This window comes from Crassostrea angulata, chromosome 5, assembly GCF_025612915.1.
Source record: "Crassostrea angulata isolate pt1a10 chromosome 5, ASM2561291v2, whole genome shotgun sequence".
NCBI classification, from domain to species: Eukaryota; Metazoa; Mollusca; class Bivalvia; order Ostreida; family Ostreidae; genus Magallana; species Magallana angulata.
The window spans coordinates 30,757,624-30,780,767 of record NC_069115.1 but is presented as its reverse complement, the minus strand read 5'-3'; the positions used below and the strand labels follow the sequence as shown (position 1 = coordinate 30,780,767).

The following is a 23,144-nucleotide window of genomic DNA, read 5'->3' as shown; positions in this document are numbered from 1 at the left end:
CCCTATAAAAAGGAATTGCATTAATTCCATCTGACAAATAGCAAAACTCTGTTTCTAAAAAGTTAAGTACTGGTGTACTTTAACCAATAAATTTATAAATATAAATAATATTGAATTTGCTATAGGTATGTTAATTTTTATAGTGATTACTAAACAACAAATTAAGACTGATGAACCCAATTCTGTATAAAATTCAAATCATTAATTATACTCTTATTTTTATACAATCCTTTATAGACTTTACAGAACCTATTCTTAAAAATAATGATCAGGTAGAAAAAAAAGAATCTGCAAAATTCCGTTTTTTGAAGTGTCTACTTACTGATCAGTATCTTCTGAAGGTAAATAATCAGAATCATTGGAATCCGAAAAAGAAAACTCATCATCATCACCAACAAAATCATGGTGTATAAAGCTGTCAAGTTTCTCTGGAGAATCCTTGGCATTCCCGGGTACACAGCTGTAAGGTTTCTCTGGAGAATCCGTGGCATTCCAAGGTACACTGCTGTCAGGTTTCTCTGGAAAATCCTTTGCATTCCCAGGTACACAGCTGTCAAGTTTCTCTGGAGAATCTGTGGCATTCACAGGTACATTGCTGTTAAGTTTCTCTGGAGAATATGTGGCATTCCCGGGTACACTGCTGTCAGGTTTCTCTGAAGAATCCCTAGTACTCCCAGGTACACTGCTGTCAACTTTTTCTGGAAAATCTTTGGCATTCCCAGGTACACTGCTGTCAAGTTTCTCTGGAGGATCAGTGTCATTCTCAGGTACACTGCTGTCAAGTTTCTCTGGAGAATATGTGGCATTCTCAGGTACACTGCTGTTAACTTTTTCTGGAGAATCTTTGGCATTCCCAGGAACACGGCTGTCAGGTTTCTCTGGAGAATCTGTGGCATTCTCAGGTACACTGCTGTCAAGTTTCTCTGGAGAATATGTGGCATTCTCAGGTACACTGCTGTCAAGTTTCTCTGAAGAATATGTGGCATTCCCGGGTACACTGCTGTCAGGTTTCTCTGAAGAATCTGTAGCACTCCCAGGTACACAGCTGTCAGGTTTTTCTAGAGAATCTGTGGCATTCCTAGGTACACTGCTGTTAAGTTTTTCTGGTGATTTCGTAGCATTCCGAACTAAAAAAAAGAATATATGTATGTCACTTTTGGACAAAAATAAAATTAATCAAGGTTGTCTAACCAATCACGATAAACAGTTTTAAAAAAGAATGCAACATAATTATAAGATGAGGGCTTTATTTATTTAACTGGCATGGTAAGAAAAAATCAAATTTAATAGCTAATTATGTAAATTAATAAAGAGGACTTATCTAAAATCGACAGGGGTCTTTTTGAGTATCCGAATATCTAAAATCGACAGGGGTCTTTTTGAGTATCCGATTGCAAAGTTGTATAGTGAAAGTTTATTTTGAAGCTGACAAAATATATTTTATTAATATTTCTATTTGAATTTTCACTTAACCAATTGGTCAATGAAGTTCCTAGTTTCACTTGCTTCTAATAAGATTTTACGTGCCCCAAGCAATCGAATAGTTGTGAATATACCGGTAAATCCCTGAAGTCTTTATTCTTCATTACTTCCATTTTTTTCAATGTTACACAATTTATTGTAAATAGACATGTATGTCTGACTTCTAATAGCAGCTGTATGCTTGCAATACAACAAAGTGGACAACTGAATCTTTTTTACATGTCTTAATGGTAACTGATTAAATTGACGCAACTTAAAATGAACTGGAGGGATTTATATCAAGGGTGATAATTGGTAACTAGTTAATTACCTGGTACATAACACAAATTATTCAAGTGCAAGTCCCCATAGCTGTACCGTGTGTATCAGGTCCTCAGTTTAGTGTATACTATATTTATGTGTAAGTCCCCAAAGTTGTACCGTGTGTATTAGGTCCTCAGTTAAGTGTATATTATATTTATGTGTAAGTCCCAAAGTTGTACCGTGTGTATTAGGTCCTCAGTTTAGTGTATACTATATTTATGTGTAAGTCCCCAAAGTTGTACCATGTGTATTAGGTCCTCAGTTTAGTGTATACTATATTTATGTGCCAATCCTCAAGTTTTACTGTGCGTATTAAGTCCTCAGTTTAGTGAATTCTATATTCATTGTGCAAGTCCCCAAAGTAGTAATGTTACTCAACATGATGGAAACAATTCAAAATTGAGCAATTGGTTAATCAGATAAAAAAAATAAACTCATGCAAATATAATCAAAAGAAAAAAAAACTCTTCACAATGCTTAAAAACTTTAAATTCAGCAGGATTTAGACTGCTACTGCATATATAGCTTTCAAATTGTCATATACAGTCTAGACTGCCATAGCAACTCTCTGTCTTATGCGACCATATCAAGACCCACATAACATATTTTTCATTGATAAATTATGTCTTGAAACAAGTTATATCTTATTCTATACCAATATCAAAGACAACAAAAATGCTAAACCGGCTAATCTTATAATTGCATGGTTAATCTGATAATTTTTCTCGGGCAAATTGACTATCAGATTAAGTGGAACCCTCGGTATCTAGATTCTCATCCTGATTTGGATTAAATAATGGGGCGGATGGGTGGATTTATTTTATATTATCTTTTAAAAACTATTATTTTCACCATTCATGTCCTAGAAATTACAACTGCTCTATTCCTGAAATATTTAAATTGTTAATGCTAATATGAGTATACAAACCCATTTGTAATCTTTTAATTTCAACTTAACTGCACATGCAGAAAGACATTTGTATCCTTATTATAAAAACATGACTGGAATCGAACGTTTATCCATGTTAAGCAGCCATTGCAATGTTTGTATGTACCGAGCTTGATATTTTTTCCCTGAAATACAATGGAGCGGGTCATTTTCAGAGAGGTGGGCGGGGGTGAGAATCTAAAAAGTAATTTTATGTGGCCTAATGGCCATGAATTTTAAAATACAGCTAATAATTAAATCCTAGTTTTAAGATAAAAGATACCGTACATAATATTTTATCTATTTGAAGCAATGTACTAAGTTAATAATGATTAATGTTGGATTGTCACATAAGACAGTCTAGATTGTAAATAGATTGACTTTACTCCAAAGGACAAGTACTGTGGAATCATTAGAATTTGTGGTGGCTAAATATTTGCAGTATTTGTGTGTAGCACTCCCCCACAAATTTACACTCTTGACGAAAACACATTTTGAAAGAGTACCTGGGTAAGTCATCATACTAAAACTGAAAACCGATGCATCTATGAAATTTCACCCCCAAAAATGAGCAATAACCCATAGTTCATGAAAATTGGCCCTCACAAATTCAAATAATATTACCACAGTAGTCTAATGATAATGAGTTACAACCTGTAAGAAAACAAATAACAGAATATAATGCACAAAAAATGTAAACGTTTTAAGGATGTGTATTACATGCACCTCTTTTGGACATCTACAGAAAAAAAATACATGTTGTCATTGGACAGCAAAAAAAGAAGGCCACATGCTATATCTGGTAGTTTTTGCCTGACTTTATGACGTCAGGCATATCAAAGGTTTAAAAGTTGCCTTCTCAGAAACAGTGCAGACAGTAAGAGCAAGCAATATCAAGATTTTCAAAAAAAAGATTGACAGACATACTAACAGGGGTAACAACAATAACCCTGAACATTCTTTACAAAGTGTTGGTATAATTATGATTACTTAAAGTGTAAAATACATATAAATTTAAACATCAACATGTGAAAATCTTTCATCGACTATTAAATCACAAAAACTTCCACAATGAACATATGCAATGGAGTAATTACCTTTCCTCTCCAAGGATAGATGTTCCCTGGGCCATAGTCATATACCAGTTCTGTATTAGAGGATAATGGCCTTAGAGAGAAAAAACAAATGACTGGCTTTTCATCAATCTCCATCACTTTTGGTCTACAATTTGGATGGATATGATCATCATTTAACAGACGTCCAAATGATCCATCTTCTTTTGAAGCATCAACCCTTGATGAAAATAAAATAAGCAACATAAATTTGAACCTTGCATAACTGGTATTGTCACAGTGAAAGATATGAAGACAAAATATCTAAAATTGCAAATCACTTCATAAGTTCTACATATATATGTGTATGTAATAAAATATAAAAACAAGGCTTTATATACGTAAAGGGGTATACTGAAACATTTTTAGAGCTAGATAATCACAGTTTACTAGGGCTGTGTATTGGTAAAGATTTTCTGATACATTACGATACTCGCTAGACTTATTGAAAGCAACGGAGGTTGATGCAAACTATCCATGTACCGGTAATCACTGAGGAGATCCAAAAAAATACAATAAACCAAGAGGTTTCTCACACAGCCCACAGATTTTTGCTCTCTCTGGATTTATCATACGTTTTCAGAACATCTCAGTGATTATATGGAGAATTTACGTCCCTCAAAAGTAACCTTCCTATTGCTTTCGATAAGTTTGGCAAGTATCTAGTACATTTTGGAACGATGTGTTTATTATGCGACAGACAGATGTAGATAGACGATAGGGATAATTCATTTGATCATTTTCCCACCTAGATCTCATCAGAAATCGTTGGAGATATTAATATAGAACTTGTTTAAAAACATATGTTGAAGTAGTGATGTTCTAATCATTGATTATAATCTAAAATTAGTAGATTATTACCGCATTCTAAGTGCTCGATTATAAAAAGTTTCATTACAATTAATTGGTTGGGTTTTTATTTCCCTCTCAACAAGCGCATATCATATAGCAGAATATTTGAGACCCGAACTATCAATACACCAAAAAAGAGCTGCGGTTTAAAAATGGCTGATATGTCAGACGTGCGCTATCCCTACCCGTGAAATAAAGCACAATCTCTTGTTTGGACATTTTTTGTTTCAAGAAATTAAGTGTTGAACCGTCTAGCTACTAAAGAACATCTTTTGAATACAGCATTTTTATGGCAAGAAATATTAAATAAATTGAAATATCAAAGGCCTATTAACAAGTCAGTTAATTGTATCTTGTTTCTTTACATTTTTTTAATACTTAACTAAAAAATATGACAAATTTTGATTATTATCGATAATAAGTTAGTTGCAGAGAGTCGATTATTGATTATGAAAATCTCACCGATTCCTATCACTAGCTTGAAGTGAGGACCTCCTATAAATCCAAGACGGCCGGTGTCGTCCTTTTACTTTTCTAATTTACATTGAATATACTTTTTAACATGATTGAGACTGGGGTTTTCAGTGAATTTATTTTTTGCAATACACACACCTTAGATTACCAATTTTAATCAATTTTTCCTTCAACAAATATCTAGAAACTCATTCTCCAGCAACCAAGCCCTTGTATTCTTAACATAAACAATTAAACATGGTGAACATGATGTACAAATTAAGCAGCAAAAATTTCTTACCAACAAGGCTTTCCTTTGAATGTAAATTCAAAAATATATGTGTCATCTACATCTGGTTCTTTCTCTAATAACTCTCCTTCATACGGTAATAGGAATTCATTTTGTCCAAATTCTTTCTTTGTAAATACACCTCTTCCTGAAAATAAATAAAGAACTTCTATTAGGGGTTGAAATTTACAAGATATACTTGCTGTATGCAAATTAAAAAATGAAATTGTGCGCTAAAAGAGACATGTGGTTGCCAACTTTTGCGAGTTACAAAATAATGGTCTAGCTTTTTCGGATTTTGAGGTTTATGATTATCCATTCAGATTTTAATTCAGAAGCTTACACTCAAGAAACTGTAGATGTAGAAACATTAGTTAGGGTGTTTTGAATTATCCCAGAATTAACCCTGTTAAACACAATCAGTTGTTCTCTTCTATCTTTATCCTAAAACAAAGTCTCAATACAAACCCTAAAATCATTGAATTTCACAATTACAAACAAGTTCAAACTATACTCAGAAATACTAAATAGAATTCAAATGTTGGAATATTGACAGACTGTTTCCATGTACAAATTGTTAGGTTAAGAAATTATTTATACCTTCACAAATTAACAGAATCATGATATCACTGCATTTTTCACAGCCCCTTAGGCATCTGACAAACACTGCATTTTAACAGCCCCTTAGGCATCTGACAAACATTTTACTATTTTATGTAGTAAAATGATCAATTTTTAAATTATATACAAGAATGGGTTCCTCAAATTATACAAAAAAGATGTTATTCCAATGCAACCTAGTTCAAAATCACTTTATTGTATCTAATTGTTAATAATATAAACAATTTTTAGGATTGGTCTAATGTGTGGAAAACATTTTTTCCTTAAATTTAAAATATTTTGCAGAATATTTTTGTTGTACTTAATCATTAGGGCCTATATATTTTTACAAAGTTCCCAAGATAATTTCATTGTTTCCTTACTTTTTTCTAAACATTTTTAGGGTTTCTAGACCCTTGAAATCAACATGGGACCTATCAATATGTAAACCATCAAATTGAATTAAAATATTTTATCCTGCAACTACTTCTTGCATTGACCAAATAAAGGTAACCCAATAAACCAAAGCTATATTGGTAAATGCCCCAATATAGCCTCATGCATTTAACTAACGTTCAAATACACTATGACATCATTTTTCTTGCTTGGTTTACGCCATGGTGTCATGGTTTCAACTGCAGATAGGCAGCAAAATCTGACGAATCAAGCTTATTTGAGATGCAAAATGTGATATTATGTTACAGGATAAACAAAATACATGATAACGTCTTAAAATATGGGCGATATTTGGTCTCGGTCCAAAAACATGAAGAACGCCCGGCAAGCTTTCTTTCCCTTGCCCAAATACCATAGATTCCTAATTAAATGGAGGAATTAATATCCGCGTAAAATCGCAAGAAGCCCCCTCCGCAGAATCTATAGTCTTGTCATTATTTTCTGAGAGTTGAGAACCATAAAAAATATATATTTATTCGTGCAATTTGATTCAAACCAGCGGGATTGGTCATGATCCATCACTTCTAGTGTTGTCAAATTGGTCGGAAATGATAATTGATTAATCGGTCAATCGGTTGTCTCTTACAAACTGATGATCGGCAAATAATTGAATCCATAACAAATTGTGTTCAATTCATTTAAATGAAGCACTATAAATAAAAGCTAATAAATAGGATGTATGCTGTATTGTTATCAATGAAAATGTTACATATCTTTTGAGATTAAAAAAAACCCAGTTTGCAACGGTTTTTATTTCACTAAATATATAATTATTTTATTTATCTCAATAGGAACTCAAAAATATTGTTAACAATGAGATTTTTAAATACAATTGAAGGTCAAAGGTGATCATTGCATGCTTTTAACATTAGATTTGTTATCTCTGTCTAAAGATATCCTTGATTCACATTTTGCTTATTTACTTGATATTTGTTAAAACCTCTGGGTTCAAAACTAATGACATTCATTCAACAGTATGAAAAATTTCCAAGTTTTCTCCTTTGAAACACCCCCACTAGCTTATCAGGTTTCAACACACAGCTAAAAAATATGATGTCTGTGGGGATTTTGTACTGCAAAGTGACCCGCATGATAATGTTGAAAATTCTGTGCGGTATTTAAAGTGACTTCCGAATGGATGTCAACATTCCCCATTTGACCCTATAATTATCTTGTTTACCATAACTGACCTTCTTTTTATATCTCATGCAAGAAGTAACTGTGAGGCCATTATACAATTGCCCCAAAACTTTTAGAAGTTTGAATGCAAAGTCTATGAAAGAGACACAAATTGATGAGTACCCGTAATCTTTACATTGCATTGTTTACAGACACAGTTCAAAGTTGAAAACTATCACTGCTCTAAAAAGCGATTTTGTTTACATGCTGAAAAAAATACACATATATGAAAATTGTATGTCAAAATAACTAAACCAAGCTATTCTGAATAGCTTTATTATCTACTTAAGTTTTTGAAGCTATACTGGCGTGCGACCAATTCTCGCCAAGTACCATTTCTCGCCAGTACATTGCGACATCATTTTTCATATACCGGTATTATTTTTTGTTTTGATAAAATGACTTCACAATGTACTTGCGAGAAAAAGTACTCGGCGACAACTGTTCGCACACCAGTATAGCTAAATCAGGAGATTGTGTTGGAGCTGTATAAGCCATAAGAAATAAGTTTTGTTCCTGTGAATTTTTCTGAGTGACAAATGATATTGTTTCAATTAAATTATCTTGACTATTTTCCCTTTTATCTATTTTAATTGCACCTTTATCACAGGTATGTGTATTTCTATTAAAAACTGTCCAAATGTACTGCATAAATATCTTTGGACAAACTAAAGATAGATGTGGTATGTTCACAATTTTTAAACGTTTTAAATAAATTTCTAAGGCCTATTCCCCCCTGGAAAATTAAAATTTCTTAAATTTACACAGTAAGATGACCAAATTTATGCCTTGGAACCCTCCGCCCCAACCCCGGGGAAAACTAGGCCTAGCATACAACCGAGAAAAAATCCTGGATCGCACTTGAGCGTTATGCACAAAGATATTTCTTTCATGATTTGCAAGGGGATTTTAAAAAGTATACATTGTGCATTTCTCGGAAAGTTCACTATACAACCCGTCTTAATAAGATTTTCATTTCTAATGTTATGCAAATCGTTATGGAAGAAAATCACCGAGTGCGAGTACCCCCCCCCCCTTCCACGGCACATCGTATTTCAAGTTTACATCACAAATGTCATCGAAACATGTAATCAACATACCTTTATTCGGAGTTTCTTTAATATAAAAGGCATCCCGGTCAATGATTCTTTGACCATGTTGACCTAGCCTTCCCCGTTCCCTCCGACTTCTTCTCGACATACTTTTCCCCCGCTTCAACAAAATGGCATTTCCGTTTTCTATACACACGCGCATGCGCATTTCGAACATGTGTATCGTCAGAGGTGCGTAAGTGAAGATGGCAACTACAATCCGCACGGTATCTGTGTAATCACATGTCTGATGAAAACCCGAAAATGGGACTAGATACTTTTCGATATTTTTTAGGTTTAGAACATGCTATTTTTTTGATTTAAGCAATAAAAAAATATGGGGACTTAAATCAAGTCCCCAGACTATTTGAGGTCCCCATTTTACGACTTGCGTATCTGAGGCAGGCCCCCAGTTTGGCAGAACCACACACGCACACACACACACACACACACACACACACACACACACACACACACACACACACACACACACATATATATATATATATATATATATATATATATATATATATATATATATATATATATATATATATATATATATATACATATATATATCTTCTTTTGACTTTATATATTAATATATATATATATATATATATATATATATATATATATATATATATATATATATATATATATATATATTAGGGATGTCAAATCGGTCCATTTTTAGTACTCGGTTACTCGGACGTTTTTCCGATCGAGTACCCGGGTACTCGGTAAAAGTGTAAATAAATATGAACAAGTACATTGATAACTGTAAAACCTTGGTCTTCAGTTCTTTTAAAATATTTCCAGACCTTTGAAGTCGGTGGCGGCATTTTAGGTCAGTTCAATTTCTCTACTGTGTGCTATCTAATTTATATAATAGACTATATAAACGATGTTTAGTGAAAAAAAAATCATTAAAGTAAGCCTAAAATAATGGTAGGAGACAGCCAAATGTGAAAAGGCTAGGTAACAGGTGCTTGGTCACGATTATTACTATATAAACACTGCCACAGGCGATAACGGTCATTTAGCATATTTAGAGGCGTAGGAAATCCTGATTTCTGTATGTACAAGTGCAATGGACATTTTAAGTTTTAAAACCGATGTTTTAATGCATTATTAAATAAACTTAGAAATATCAAAAAAAAATGCATCCGAGTAACCGAGTACCGATTTTAGTATTCGATACCCGGACGTTCGATCGAGTACCCGGTTAACCGGGTACTCGTTGACATCCCTAATATATATATATATATATATATATATATATATATATATATATATATATATATATATATATATATAATGTTAAGCTTATACTTTCGAATTAAGGCATGCCGTTTAAAGTTACCGGTTTTGAAGGTTGCATGGAATTCCAATGTCATATACATATATATGGGTATAAGTGATATTTTGTTTGCTCCTTCCCCGTTTTGGTGTTTCAAGGCCTTATCATTTTTATTGTATATGTCTGCCTTACCGGATTAATACTCAATTGTATAAATTTGCGGATTGCATTGCATGACCAACTTGTGAAATATGTGGAGCCGCTTCCATCGCAGCAGTGAAGTCGACATACGGAAACACCAATGTCAATGTGCATGTTCCTACGAGGGCTCTTCGGAAATTATTGAGAATCTAACTTCCTTGTGAAAAAAACCCATTAAAATTCACCAAAAAGTAAACAAATATACCATTTTTAACCTGCAAAATTTCTATGAAACGTCTTTTACAGCAGAGACATACTAAATAGCATTTTATTCATGTCTCTGCTTACAGTCATTCTGTACACATTTAACAACTGTTGATATCAATCAGTGTGTAAAAAGTATTAGATATTTAGTCCCTTTGTTTTAATTGTAGTTAAACAATTAGTAAAAAAAAAAGTCCGATAAAATTAAATGAGGATCCTGGCCCCTTTAGATATTATAGCTTTAATTTAAGCAATTGCTGGGCCTAAAAAGGTTTTTCTTCCGACATTCTCCCACCAATTTGATGTATACACTTAACATAACTCCTAAGTGTTCACTCTGATGGATAGAATAATCTTAAAACAATGATATGAATTAAAACAAACCTTTAATGATACATTGATACATGATACGCAGCAGTGAAGTCGACATACGGAAACACCAATGTCAATGTGCATGTTCATACGAGGGCTCTTCGGAAATTATTGAGAATCTAACTTCCTTGGGAAAAAAAACCCATTGAAATTCACCAAAAAGTAAACAAATATACCATTTATACGAGGGTCAATCAAAAAATACGAAGACAATGTGGCTGTCTATCATATATATTTCATGTAAGTCATACTTAACAGATTAATCTGTGCACAAACACTTATGTTATTGGTATGCGAAGTTTTAGTCCATTTGATGAAACGATATTTTTGTTACCCTTTTTTAAAAACAACATGTTTTGTCACCACGGCGCACGGTAACGTTCAAAACATGACGTCAAGATTAAACACGCACAGTTTATAGATATACCCCATCTTTATATCACGCTTATTCTCTTGTGCCTTTCTCCTTACAATTTAAAATGGCATTGAACCACTTAATGTATTATTTGCACACTTTTGTTCGCGAATCATAAGTTAGTTCTTTAAATTTTTCATTTTCTAACCGTGTATCTCTTAGTTTACAGTAAGGACAACCCTGAAGGTCGGTTGACGTTACTTATTTTTTGACCAAATATTTACAGATATTTACAGACATTCTACTCTTTTTCGGACTGTTTTATATTCAAAATACAATTACCACCACCCCCACAAAATTTATTACAGTTAAACACAAACTTGCAAATAATTGTTGACTTATTTTTTGAACCATTGAGCATTTTCACAGCTTGTATCGGCTTTTTCCTGAGTTATATCCATTTTGTGTGTACTTCTCGTTGCGCCGTGACGTCCGGTGACGTCGATGTTTTTAGTCAATTCTAAAGAGGACTATATGTCTTTAGTTACTAATATCTGTTCGACGAAACAGTATATCCCGTCATTATTTGGAACATAGAATACCAAGACAAAACTTAATTTGAGGTTTCAATATTATTTGGTTTTAAGGCCAATTTATAGAGATATTACTTTCAACATTATATGGTTTATTGTTGACATAACACAAATTTTGACCGTGCGCCGTGACCTCATTTTTGCAGGATTAGATTCTAAATAATTCTTAGAAATAAAGGAATTCATTAATTTTTTTTTCTTGCAAATTGTTTGAAACTATTGCTTAATTATGTCTACCAAATTAAGTAATGATATGACGTTAAGTAATATAGCTATGACAAAAATCTTCGTATTTTTTAATTGACCCTCGTAACCTGCAAAATTTCGATGAAACGTCTTTTACAGCAGAGACATACTAAATAGCATTTTATTCATGTCTCTGCTTACAGTCATTCTGTACATATTTAACTGTTAATATCAATCAGTGTGTAAAATGTACTACATATTTAGTCCCTTTGTTTTAATTGTAGTTAAACAATTAGTAAAAAAAAATAATAAAGTCCGATGAAATTAAACGAGGATCCTGACCCCATTAGATATTATAGCTTTAATTTAAGCAATTGCTGGGCCTAAAAAGGTTTTTCTTCCGACATTCTCCCACCAATTTGATGTATACACTTAACATAACTCCTAAGTGTTCACTCTGATAGATAGAAAAATCTTAAAACAATGATATGAATTAAAACAAACCTTTAATAATACAAAATATGATTGAATGTACATGTAACATTTTAAATGTAAAAAACAATAAATTCATTAACAATTAGATACACATATCTCATATGGAAAACTAAGATCTAGTAAATAAAAGGTGTCTACATTTTACTGTTTGAGGGAGAAATTCTTTCATGATGTTGGATAACAAAAGCTTAAATGTATCGGAACATGATTTGTTAATGAACACCTTAAAATTGTGTTTTAAATTCTCACTCTCAGTGAAGTAGGATAGCTATAAGTATCCTATTTTTTATTCATAAATGACAAATGAAATATATACAGTGCCTTTCTTTTCAAAAAAAAATAATAAAGGATGAAACGTATTTCGAATATTTTGAAACATACATTTGGATGGTGTTCATATGATTTTTGTGCAATTTAGCCTTAAATCATTTTAAAATGCGTAACTTGTGTTCTTTTGAAAGTAAGAACCTGAAATTTGTACTTGACCACCAACAGTATTTAGGCTTTATGTCAAACAAATTTCAAGGTCATATCAACAGGTCAAAGGTCAAATATGATGACTTATTTCATCGAGGATTTTTATCAATTTATACCTCCGTCAAACATACTTAAACCTTAATTAATCTAAAACCAATGGTTAAATTGTCTTTATTTTGATATATTTCAATTACACGGTCATGCCAATCATACTGTTAAATTATATTCAAATTTGAATTATACATTTTCTTTTTAGATACCGTTAAGTACTGCAAATTTTCGTCTAGTTTTACATTATATTGCATAAGAAATTATCTTAAGTTACTAGTTAGAATTTATTTCAGTATCTTTAAGTAACAGGATGGTCTCCTGTTTAAATAGCAGAACAAATATTTGTAATATCTTTAAAAATAACTTAATGGCATAGAAAATTATAACAATGACTATTTCATTTTACTGTCCACTGAAAGGAGATTTCAATGGTAGGTTTTGGGCGATGTGGGCAAAAATTGTGAGGTCGGATTTTTTTTCAAATTCAAAGTATAAAAAAATTCCATTCCAAAGAAAGAAATATAAAATTATCAGAAAAATTAAATTATGGGAAAAATTTAGCTTATCTGTTTTGCACTACCTTAAACAACAAAATAAGGACATAAAGAACACATACGGATAACTAGATGAAACTGGCTGTATGCAACAGGAACACATATTTAGATATAAATCCAAATAAGATGTCTGGCTGATTGAATTTACAATATACCGGTACTACATGTACATAAAGGTACTGGTATTTTTTCATCTAAATTATCGGCAATCCAGCGGCTCTTTTTTCTACTACATGCTCTCGGCCGAATGTTGTCTTCGCTTAACTTTAGAGACACCCAACGTATTTTGGTCTGAAAATAAAAAAAAATCCTTCTTAATGACAATTTTAAATTTAGCGAAAGTCAATTAAATTGTATAATTGTATATAGTGATATAAATTAATTGCGGGTGCGGATCCAATGGTTAATGACGACATTTTATTCGGTAATATTGATTGCTGATTGGTCAAACCTGATGTCTAGGACAATAAATAAAAAAAAAACATACCATGAACTTCCCCTATTAGACTTTGCCTTTCTGGCATCACTTCTGAGCCATCATTTCTACAATCTGTAATTTAATTTTACTAGTAACAATTGATAAATCAATTTAGTAAATATATTTTTGGATGAAAAATATCATAGAATATTACTAATATGAATAAATTTAATTTGTATTGTAAAGAAATGGATTTTATAACAATTATGTTAATTATAGTAGCTGCAATACTGCTCTTTCACTTGGTTAATTTAGAAAAGTAAATAGTTGAATTTGAAATATAACACGACAGTTGTTTTATTAACGACATTTAATTATATAAGCTTTGCTAAACTTTATCATTTAGCCTATAAAAGAGCAGTATCTCAGTATTGTGATATAAATAGTAATTGACTCAAGGTTGAACAACTTTAGATGTACCGGAACTTAAGATTGGTTTGTTCCGAAGCTGTTGATCTGAATTTTCCTCTGATTCTATATCTGTAATGACTAAAAAATAAATGAATATATGTTATGATTAGATATTGTATTTTCATTAGTACTTTTTTCTTGCATTTTCCATTCCTTCTCAAATGACAGGACAAAACACGATGAAAATAAAGTAAAAGCCGCTGCCGGTAGAGTTAATATAATTGTTGTTTCGGAAAACATAAAGAATATAGGAAGCCTGCATAAACATGGCAAAGACAATTATTCATCTTGCTGATGACACTTCTTCAGTACTAGATGGCAGTGAAAAAACTTCTACAATCAAGTCCTTAGATTTTAAGATATTTGGCAAGATCGTTCTTGACATACGCTATTACAAAACACAAGATATAAACCACATTAATTGTGATAATATAATACGAACAAATGAAGCTCAGGAATGGGAAAAGGAAAACATTGACACTTAAATTTAGATTAAAAATATAAAAAAAAAACTATGTAATAAACGTAAAAACCTTACTCCATAAGGTTGTTTAAAGGTTTTGATAATTTTGTTTTACCTCCAACCCTACATCAGATTTTTTTTGTCTAATCATCTAATCTCTTTGATTCATAGCTGGAAGATTTAGATTGTGAATTCCATTTGCTTGAATGCAGAATTCATATTATTGTTCGTATTATGAAAATGGAATTGACACTATTAGTATTATTATAATTAAATTGTTGTACTTTTTTGTTACATGGTAATGACTTTAAAATAAAATGCAATATATAAATTATAATATAGTATGAGATGCAGATGTATGAAATCCTCTCTGAATGGGATGATGTCATGACACATATAGAAATTTTACACAAACGAATAAAATAACGAAATACAAAGGGAAAACTGCAAGAATCTTGTCAGTGCCTAGAGCAAGTCTTTCTCTCCTTTATTTACAATTTTCAAATGCAAACAATTGTTTTTAACGTCTTACAAAGAGTGGGTATCTTCTTTTTGTGTACTTCCGTCTGGACTCCTTTTTTATCTGTAAATAAAAACAACACATATCAAATAGAAGCTAAATGACCATAACTAGTATTGCTTACAACGCCAACATTGACCAAATTAACAGATATAGGATTTAGTTCTACCATTCAGTCAACTAAACGGTGGCTGAAATTACTATACAGTAATTATACAAATCTTTATTTCACAGTTTGCCTAATTACTCAATATCTGTAAATACCTCAGGGTTAAAACGATGTTTTTTTCAAAATTATGAAAAATGTACAACAATTTTTCTTTGAAACGTGCGGCGGCGTAGAAGGGCCAGATGAAATGAAATTTTATACGAATTAGGTATTTGACAAATGAGTTATTTGTTCGGACGAGTTACTATTTGTTTGGATGAATGTTATTTATCGGACGAATTAGTATTTTTTTTTTTATAATTTATTTCTTTTTCAAAGAAACAGACATGCAAAACAGACATTCAATCATACACACACACACACACACACACACACACACACACACACACACACACACACATGAATAAACACTGAAATTTATTATTTTGTGTTTACTTGCTTACATGGGAAAAAAATTAAGAATAGACAAAAAAAAAATATTCATGATACAGTGTAATAAAAATAAATCAGATATCAGCAGCCAAGATATTTTTCCAACCATCCCATAAGTTTTCAAAATATTGTAGTTTACCAGTTTGTATTGCAGCATATCTTTGAATATTGTATTTCAGTTTTAAGTGACAAAGAAAACCAATCAAACATGGAGTCTTATTTGACATAAGACAACAAAAAATATATTGTTTCATATACAGCATTATAAAAGTAATTATTTTGTTACGAAATGACAATGGAAGTTGGCCAAGTATAATATTAGACATATTAAATCCAATTCTTTCAGAGGTCTTTCTTTAAATGTATAAACTAAGTTCACTCCACAGGGTGTGTACTTTCTCACAGGAAATAAAAACATGTAATATTGGTTCCACATTGTTTTTACAAAACCCACATGTGTCGGTAGTTTAAATATTGATTTTTATAAGGTAGTATCCAACTGGAAGAATTTTGTGTAAAATTCTAAATTGAAGCCATTGTACAGAAGAATCTTTGGTAGTTTAAAAACAAATCTTAAAAATGTCATATACAGTAAGATATTCAACATTATAATCTGTTAGATCTGTTTTCCATCTGGTTACAGCAATTGGAACAACCACATTTTCATTCAAAACATTGTAAATAATTTGTGTACACTTGGTATACATGGATTAGGATTTCTTTGAACAGAAGTCCTGTCAATGTCAGACATTTTAAAAAACTTAAAAATTGCTGATTTAACACTGTTTAATTGCATTATACACATATTCTTGAGATTGAATTTACATTTAAATTCTTCATAACTTAAAAAAATTACAATTTTCATCATAAAAATCTTGAATGACCTTTACACCATTCTTGTACCAGGTTTTTATGAAAACATATTTATTTGCTATGAGTAATTTTGAATTGTACCACACCGGAGAATTTGAAAGATTATCTTTTGCCTTTGGGTGATCAATATAGGTAATAATAAAACATAACCATGAATTTAACACATCTTTCCAAAAATCATTGTTTACCTTGTGTAAACATTCAATTACAAAACTATCACCAAAATCAAACAATTTCTGTAAAAACTCATTTCCATAAATGGTAAATAAAAAATCCATCCATGGTTTGTGTGATTTTGTAAGCCTTTTTATCCATGATCATTTGAGAGATATTATAAAATTTTTAATGTCAACGAATTAGTATTTTGCTGGGACGAATATGTTAATTGTTCGGACGAATAAGTTTTTTGTTCGGACAAATTACGATTTGTTCGGATAAATAAGTTATTTGTTTGGACGAATTAGGATTTGTTCTGACGAATTAGGATTTGTTTGGACGAACTACGATTTGTTCGGACGAATTACAATTTGCTCAGACGAATAAGTTATTTGTTCGGACGAATTAGGATTTGTTCGAACGAATTACAATTTGTTCGAACGAGTTAGGATTTGTTCGAACGAATAAGTTATTTGTTCGGACGAATTAGCTATATTTGTATAAAAAAAAGAATTGTTTAGAGTAATTTACAGACTATCTGATATGGCAATAATGTAGATGATGAAGAGGGGCGGGGTTTTTGATCAAGCCACCCGGGCCTCTCCTTAAATGTCGTTTTTTTTCGTCAAATGATAGCACCTAAATGTTATACATGTACTAGTCATTGATATTTCAAGGATGTTGGAATAGGGGCGGCAGAGGCGGTCGCAGACTCAATAATTTTGCCAAAAGATGATTTTAAAAAATTGAGACTGAATTGAATTCTAAAAACGACAATCTGCATTCATTGGATCGGCGATGATAACGGCAATTTTTGTTCAACGGAGCGGCAAACTGTTAACTATATTGTTTACACGGTATTAAGTGGGGTATACATACATGTTTCTGGCGTGTTTTGACCATTAACAATGCATTAAATACATATGTTGGACATTAAAGAAATACCGTTTTTCAGCTTTGATGATCAATTACAAGTTGTAAGTTAGAAACAACTAATCTTATGTAAAAACATATTAATATGTAAGTACATAATGCACGAAAATCCATTTAAGGACTTTTGAACGTCTTTGAAGTTCAACAGAGATTGATAAATTGAATCTTTACGTGGATATAATTGGTGCTTATACATGCATATGCATGGATCCAGAAATAGTTTCTCGGGTGAAGGGGGGGGGGGTCTCAGGGATATATATGTTTGTCGCGGAGGAGGTCTTGGACCTTTTTTAGGTAACTTTACAATGTAAATTACAGTTTGAATTTTCTCAGGGGACGACTGATGCACATAAACTTCTTTGATATTTTTGTGAGTTGCGATATCTTGATACAAATATTATATCGTCAAAGGTAAGAAATAACGATTAAGTACAACTTTGCTTGGTAAAATTCTTACAAAGTGCCATCAAATAAGCCAAAACATGATTGACCAAATTCAAGAATAACTTGACCGACTGTAGAATGACAGCTTAAATCCCCCCATTTTATAGATCAATTTTGCTGCCCCAATATGAAATATCTTTCGATACAATATCAGATATAATTTGCTGTCAGAATATAAGCTCAAGTCTGAAAATCTGTCAAAAGATTAATTTTGTAAATGGCGGGAGTAATATTTTTTGTTATGGCCTAGCGCGATTTTTTTTTGTAAGTCAGTTAAGAAAAACCTGCGTTGCCTAGAATGGCCATCTCCATACATCTCAAGATCTGAAGAAATCGTCCGAACAAATACCCTTATTGTCCGCACAAATCGTAATTCGTCCTAACAAACACATAATTCGTCCGGACAAATAGCTAGTTCGTCCGAACAAATAGCCTATTTGTCCTTCTAGCTTATCAGATTTGAAAAAAAATGTGATGGCTAAACAGAAACTTGTCTGTTGCAACATACCCGGATGACACATGTAACGTTAAAAATGTGTGAGTATTCCAGGTGACTTACAAATGGAAAAAAAAAGATGTAAGCATTCCCTATTATAAATCTCCGTAAAAAATCAGTTTTCGTTCCTGTGAATTTTTCAGGGTAAAAAATGATAAAGTATAAATGAAATATTTTTGATATTTCATTTTTCATTTATTTCAACTTCACTTCTTTTAAAGGTATATGTATTTTTATTAAAAATCATCCAGCTGCGATACATTAACATATTGAGTCAAAATTCAATCTTGAATGGCATACAAGGAGTTTAAAATCGATTTTCCTTACGCTTGGGAATTAATATTTAATAAAAACCTGAATTCGCATATCTATTTTACATCAGATAAAAATAAAATAAAACATTCACTCATATTGCTTTGGGACACTATTTAATACCTGAGGTTATGGTACATGAATAACTAAACAGAAAATTCTATACTAAATTGCTGTCATGCATGTAAATATATACATGTAAAACACATATTCGTAATGAGAACATTTTTTGTTTAGGTACTTACAGTGTTTGTTTGTATATTTTGAATCAGATGTCACATTCTTCGCATATTGAATCCCTTTCAGACCCAAAGAGCATGGTAAAACATGGACCCTAATAAGCTTTATATAAACAACCACGGCAAGTAAATATTTATCTATTAGTACAGTCATGGATTAATCGAAATGACGCAGATACTATGAGTTAACAATACATTTTTTTGCATCATTGAATATTAAATTGAAATTGTGTGTGTGTGTGTGGGGGGGGGGGGGGGGTTATCCACTATACTGAGAATTTTAAAATTTTATTTCATTTGACGTAAATGGTGTTTGTTTAAATTCTAAAATATATGATAAATGTACTCTAATACGTCATCACCTGATTAACAATTTTATTTTGATTTTTTTTTGTGGGTTAGTTTTTTTTCTCTATTTGACATTGACAACTGTGTCATTCAAAATGTTTTAAAAAAACAAAAACATGTAGAAGTGAAGTCAGTTTAGATGGAATAAATTCACAGGACTGCTAATCTTTTGTAGTATATGATAACAAACATTTAACAAATTCATTACACATGTGTGACCAATTGGGAATTCGGTCGTAGATTTCACATTATGTTTTATTAGTCCTTTAGATGTTTACAACAACACTTTTGTTACATTATTTTGAATAGTTTGAGGATAAAACTTGAAAATGTTTAACTGTTGGATCACAAATTAAGCGGAAAGTAAAAAGTTACACGGGTAACTCATGTGACCCAACTTCGTTTATTGCAAAAGAGTCTCATAATGCGGATGTTGTGAAACGATCATGTATAGCAAACATTTATGTTCAAGTCAATCGATCGTTTTCCTATCGTGCATTATCGCCGTACCAAATTTGTATATGTATGCGAGTCGGGTAACAATAGAAGTATATCAAGCGGTAGAACACGGGTTGAGTGTTGGCCAAATCATGCATCTGTTTAAACTTTTCTTTATTTAAGACTCATTTTCAACTTTAAATACAGCCATAAAAAAGTATTAATTTTAATCGTGCAACACGAATAGAATCTATCTAGATATTGAATTTCATATTTATTGGACAAACGGTGACCGATGGTATTCAAGTAGTTAAACGATAAAACATCCGCTGATTTATCAGTTTTGTAAACTTGAGAGAGGTTAATCACGTCGCCAAAGCTCAATTTGAGGAAACTAACAACCTAATGGATAAAACACATACAATCACAAAGTACTAGATATTTTTAGATATTTTATATCATTATTATATATCAAATAATACATTATGACAAAACCAAAGAGTCACGTGACTGTCAAGCAATATGCATGCCTTTATTATGTAGGCACGTTGTCTTAAACGAAACACCTAGTTATACTTTACTATGAGTACGCTCAGAAAAGATGCTACGCGTACCTTCCAAAAACTCCCTTTCTTGCCCTGAGATTAAATATAAATGAAAAGATATGAACCGAGGTACGCAAACATGTTTTTATTTATATTTTATTAAAAACGAAATATATACATACATCATTTGTCAACAAAAATGCATATCAAAATTACTTTTTCTTAAATAAAGGTCATTAAGATTAGTTGAAAAATCTAATAAGAAATAGAATTATGAAAGTTCTATTGAAATTGTTAAATTGCGTATGAAATACACAAAGACATATACAACTAAAATACACATTAATAAAAAAAACCCATCAAATTACTATTTTGTAATTTAATGTCATAGTTTGTACATATGAACAACGGCAGAGCTCCGACAAGTTAAGGTATTCAATGTATAATGGAGGGATATTGAACAATTTTAAACCATTTTAAACTAGTTAAATATGTATTGCTAGATAACTATGAAAGAGAAATGAACCAAATTCGCATGACAGACAACATATAGGGAGCCGGTCTTTTTGCACCTAAATTTTTTTAAAGAGCTATCTCCCCTTGATGAAAAAAAAAGGAAATCTTAATTTCGTCAAAAAATCTGCGGTAAATGATTCATTTTATTTCATATTTTAATAAAGAGAAAGTTTATGCATGTATTAACCAAGAGAGTTTTGCGAATTTTAAGTTACTTTTTACAATATCTTAAGATAACATACGTTGCCCATAGACTTCAATGCAAAATTCCAAGTGTAATTAGTTGGACCAAAATCAAAATTTTGAAAATTCCTTTGGTGGAGTATTTTTATTTGATAATACCTTCAAAATGATATCATGATTAAGAATATTGGACCATTCATTTATTAGGTACAAAATGTGGTCGTTATACATTGAATACCTTAATAACTTTGTCATGTATAATGCACGTTGTTTGTTTGTAATACTAAACTAATGTACCTGGCAAGATAGATAATTAACACAGAAGTTTAGCTCACCTCTCAAACGATTTATTTTTCTTCTTTTGGCATAGAGAATAAAAATTACGAGGACAGCGACACCTAACAAGGAAATTCCAGCAGTTAAAACTGGAATGATAATTTCATCTCTGAAATTCAATTTAAAAACAAACGTTTTAATAACGTGGCATCTGGCCATTCCTCAGATTTTTACGAAGATTATCCTGCGTTTAACACTATTACAAAACAGGTTTAAATATAAACTTATCTAATACGAACATTTTGAAATTTTAGAAGTCACTATCTTACCTGCCGCTTGTTTCATCTGAAGATTCATGTTTTACATTTTGTGATGTTGAAGTTTTTAACTTTTTGGTTTCAACAAGCTTATAACAACCTTCATCTGGAGAACAAAACAAAACAAATTAACAATAATATATGTAAATATTAAAATATTATTATATCTGTGCATTAAAAAGATCTCAAAACTCCAAATATAGGAAAAAATGAAACAAATACTTAACATTTGTAAGCTTCAGATGACAAATAATATTCATCACATCTAGGTAACACGTTAATGCATGGACTTAACAGTTGATCCTGAATAACTCCACCGACCTCATTAAACTCTGTGCAATGCCCTATTAAATAGGACTATTTGCAATGATTTGTGGTTATATACAATAAAAGAGAGAGAGAGAGAGAGAGAGAGAGAGAGAGAACTGAAAATTATGAATTTTACAGCAGTCAAAATTATTACCCAAAATTAATCTCTCGGGTGCGCACACCTCTAAGGTTGCATTGCCATATCCGTTAATAACGCAATGATACACAAACTTTTCAGGAGCTGAGCAAGTCTGCTTTAATGCCTTTTCCCAACATCTCTTTTTACTCGCAGCTTTGTCCCATTGTTCTTTAGAAGTTGGACACGACGACACTTTTTCCACACTTTCAACAGCATCTTTGCAGTATCTGTTCTCATTCATTCAACCCTGTTGTGAATGCAAATTTGTTTTTAGTGTATAACACATTACTGTAGACGTGGAGTATATTTCTGGTATTTTTAACACCACTGTTATAACCTACACACAAAAGACCATTGTGAATATTTTGTATGGTTTATTCCTACATAGCTAAAATTCTGAAAGTCTTATTCCCACCTAGCTAAAATTGTGATTTTCACACATGAGTGAGCATTGAATGTTTTAGGCATTAATTACCTTATAGAAATAACCTGTGATATATAGTTATATAACTTAATTCTGGTTGTAACGCAGCATTTGATAAGATAGAGAAATTAAGTTAAATTCTATACCATAAGCTATCTTATACATGTATATTAGATGTAGTTTATGT

At 31.6% G+C, this 23,144-nt stretch overlaps 2 protein-coding genes across 3 annotated transcripts; both read right to left on the bottom strand.

Moving 5' to 3' along the window:
• Positions 1-1,231: 1,231 nt before the first annotated feature.
• Positions 1,232-9,188, bottom strand: LOC128182856 (N-lysine methyltransferase KMT5A-like). Of its 2 annotated transcripts, XM_052851614.1 has the most exons (4): positions 8,755-9,188; positions 5,432-5,567; positions 3,811-4,006; positions 1,232-1,358 (listed from the first exon to the last, which is right to left on the bottom strand). In XM_052851614.1, the coding sequence occupies exons 1-4, from the start codon at positions 8,921-8,923 to the stop codon at positions 1,284-1,286; spliced, it is 576 nt and encodes a 191-aa protein (XP_052707574.1). In that variant the 5' UTR covers positions 8,924-9,188; the 3' UTR covers positions 1,232-1,283. The 2 variants fall into 2 exon arrangements, 1 of the variants encoding a protein (XP_052707574.1); XR_008243477.1 differs by lacking the exons at positions 1,232-1,358; positions 3,811-4,006; positions 8,755-9,188 and adding an exon at positions 5,763-6,666 and having other exon boundaries at positions 5,444-5,567.
• Positions 9,189-12,585: 3,397 nt separating this feature from the next.
• On the bottom strand, positions 12,586-22,774 carry LOC128185302 (uncharacterized). The gene is made up of 8 exons (XM_052854932.1): positions 22,549-22,774; positions 22,313-22,429; positions 22,098-22,191; positions 21,828-21,937; positions 15,421-15,471; positions 14,435-14,503; positions 14,024-14,086; positions 12,586-13,827 (listed from the first exon to the last, which is right to left on the bottom strand). The coding sequence occupies exons 1-8, from the start codon at positions 22,772-22,774 to the stop codon at positions 13,766-13,768; spliced, it is 792 nt and encodes a 263-aa protein (XP_052710892.1). The 3' UTR covers positions 12,586-13,765.
• Between the last annotated feature and the right edge of the window lie 370 nt (positions 22,775-23,144).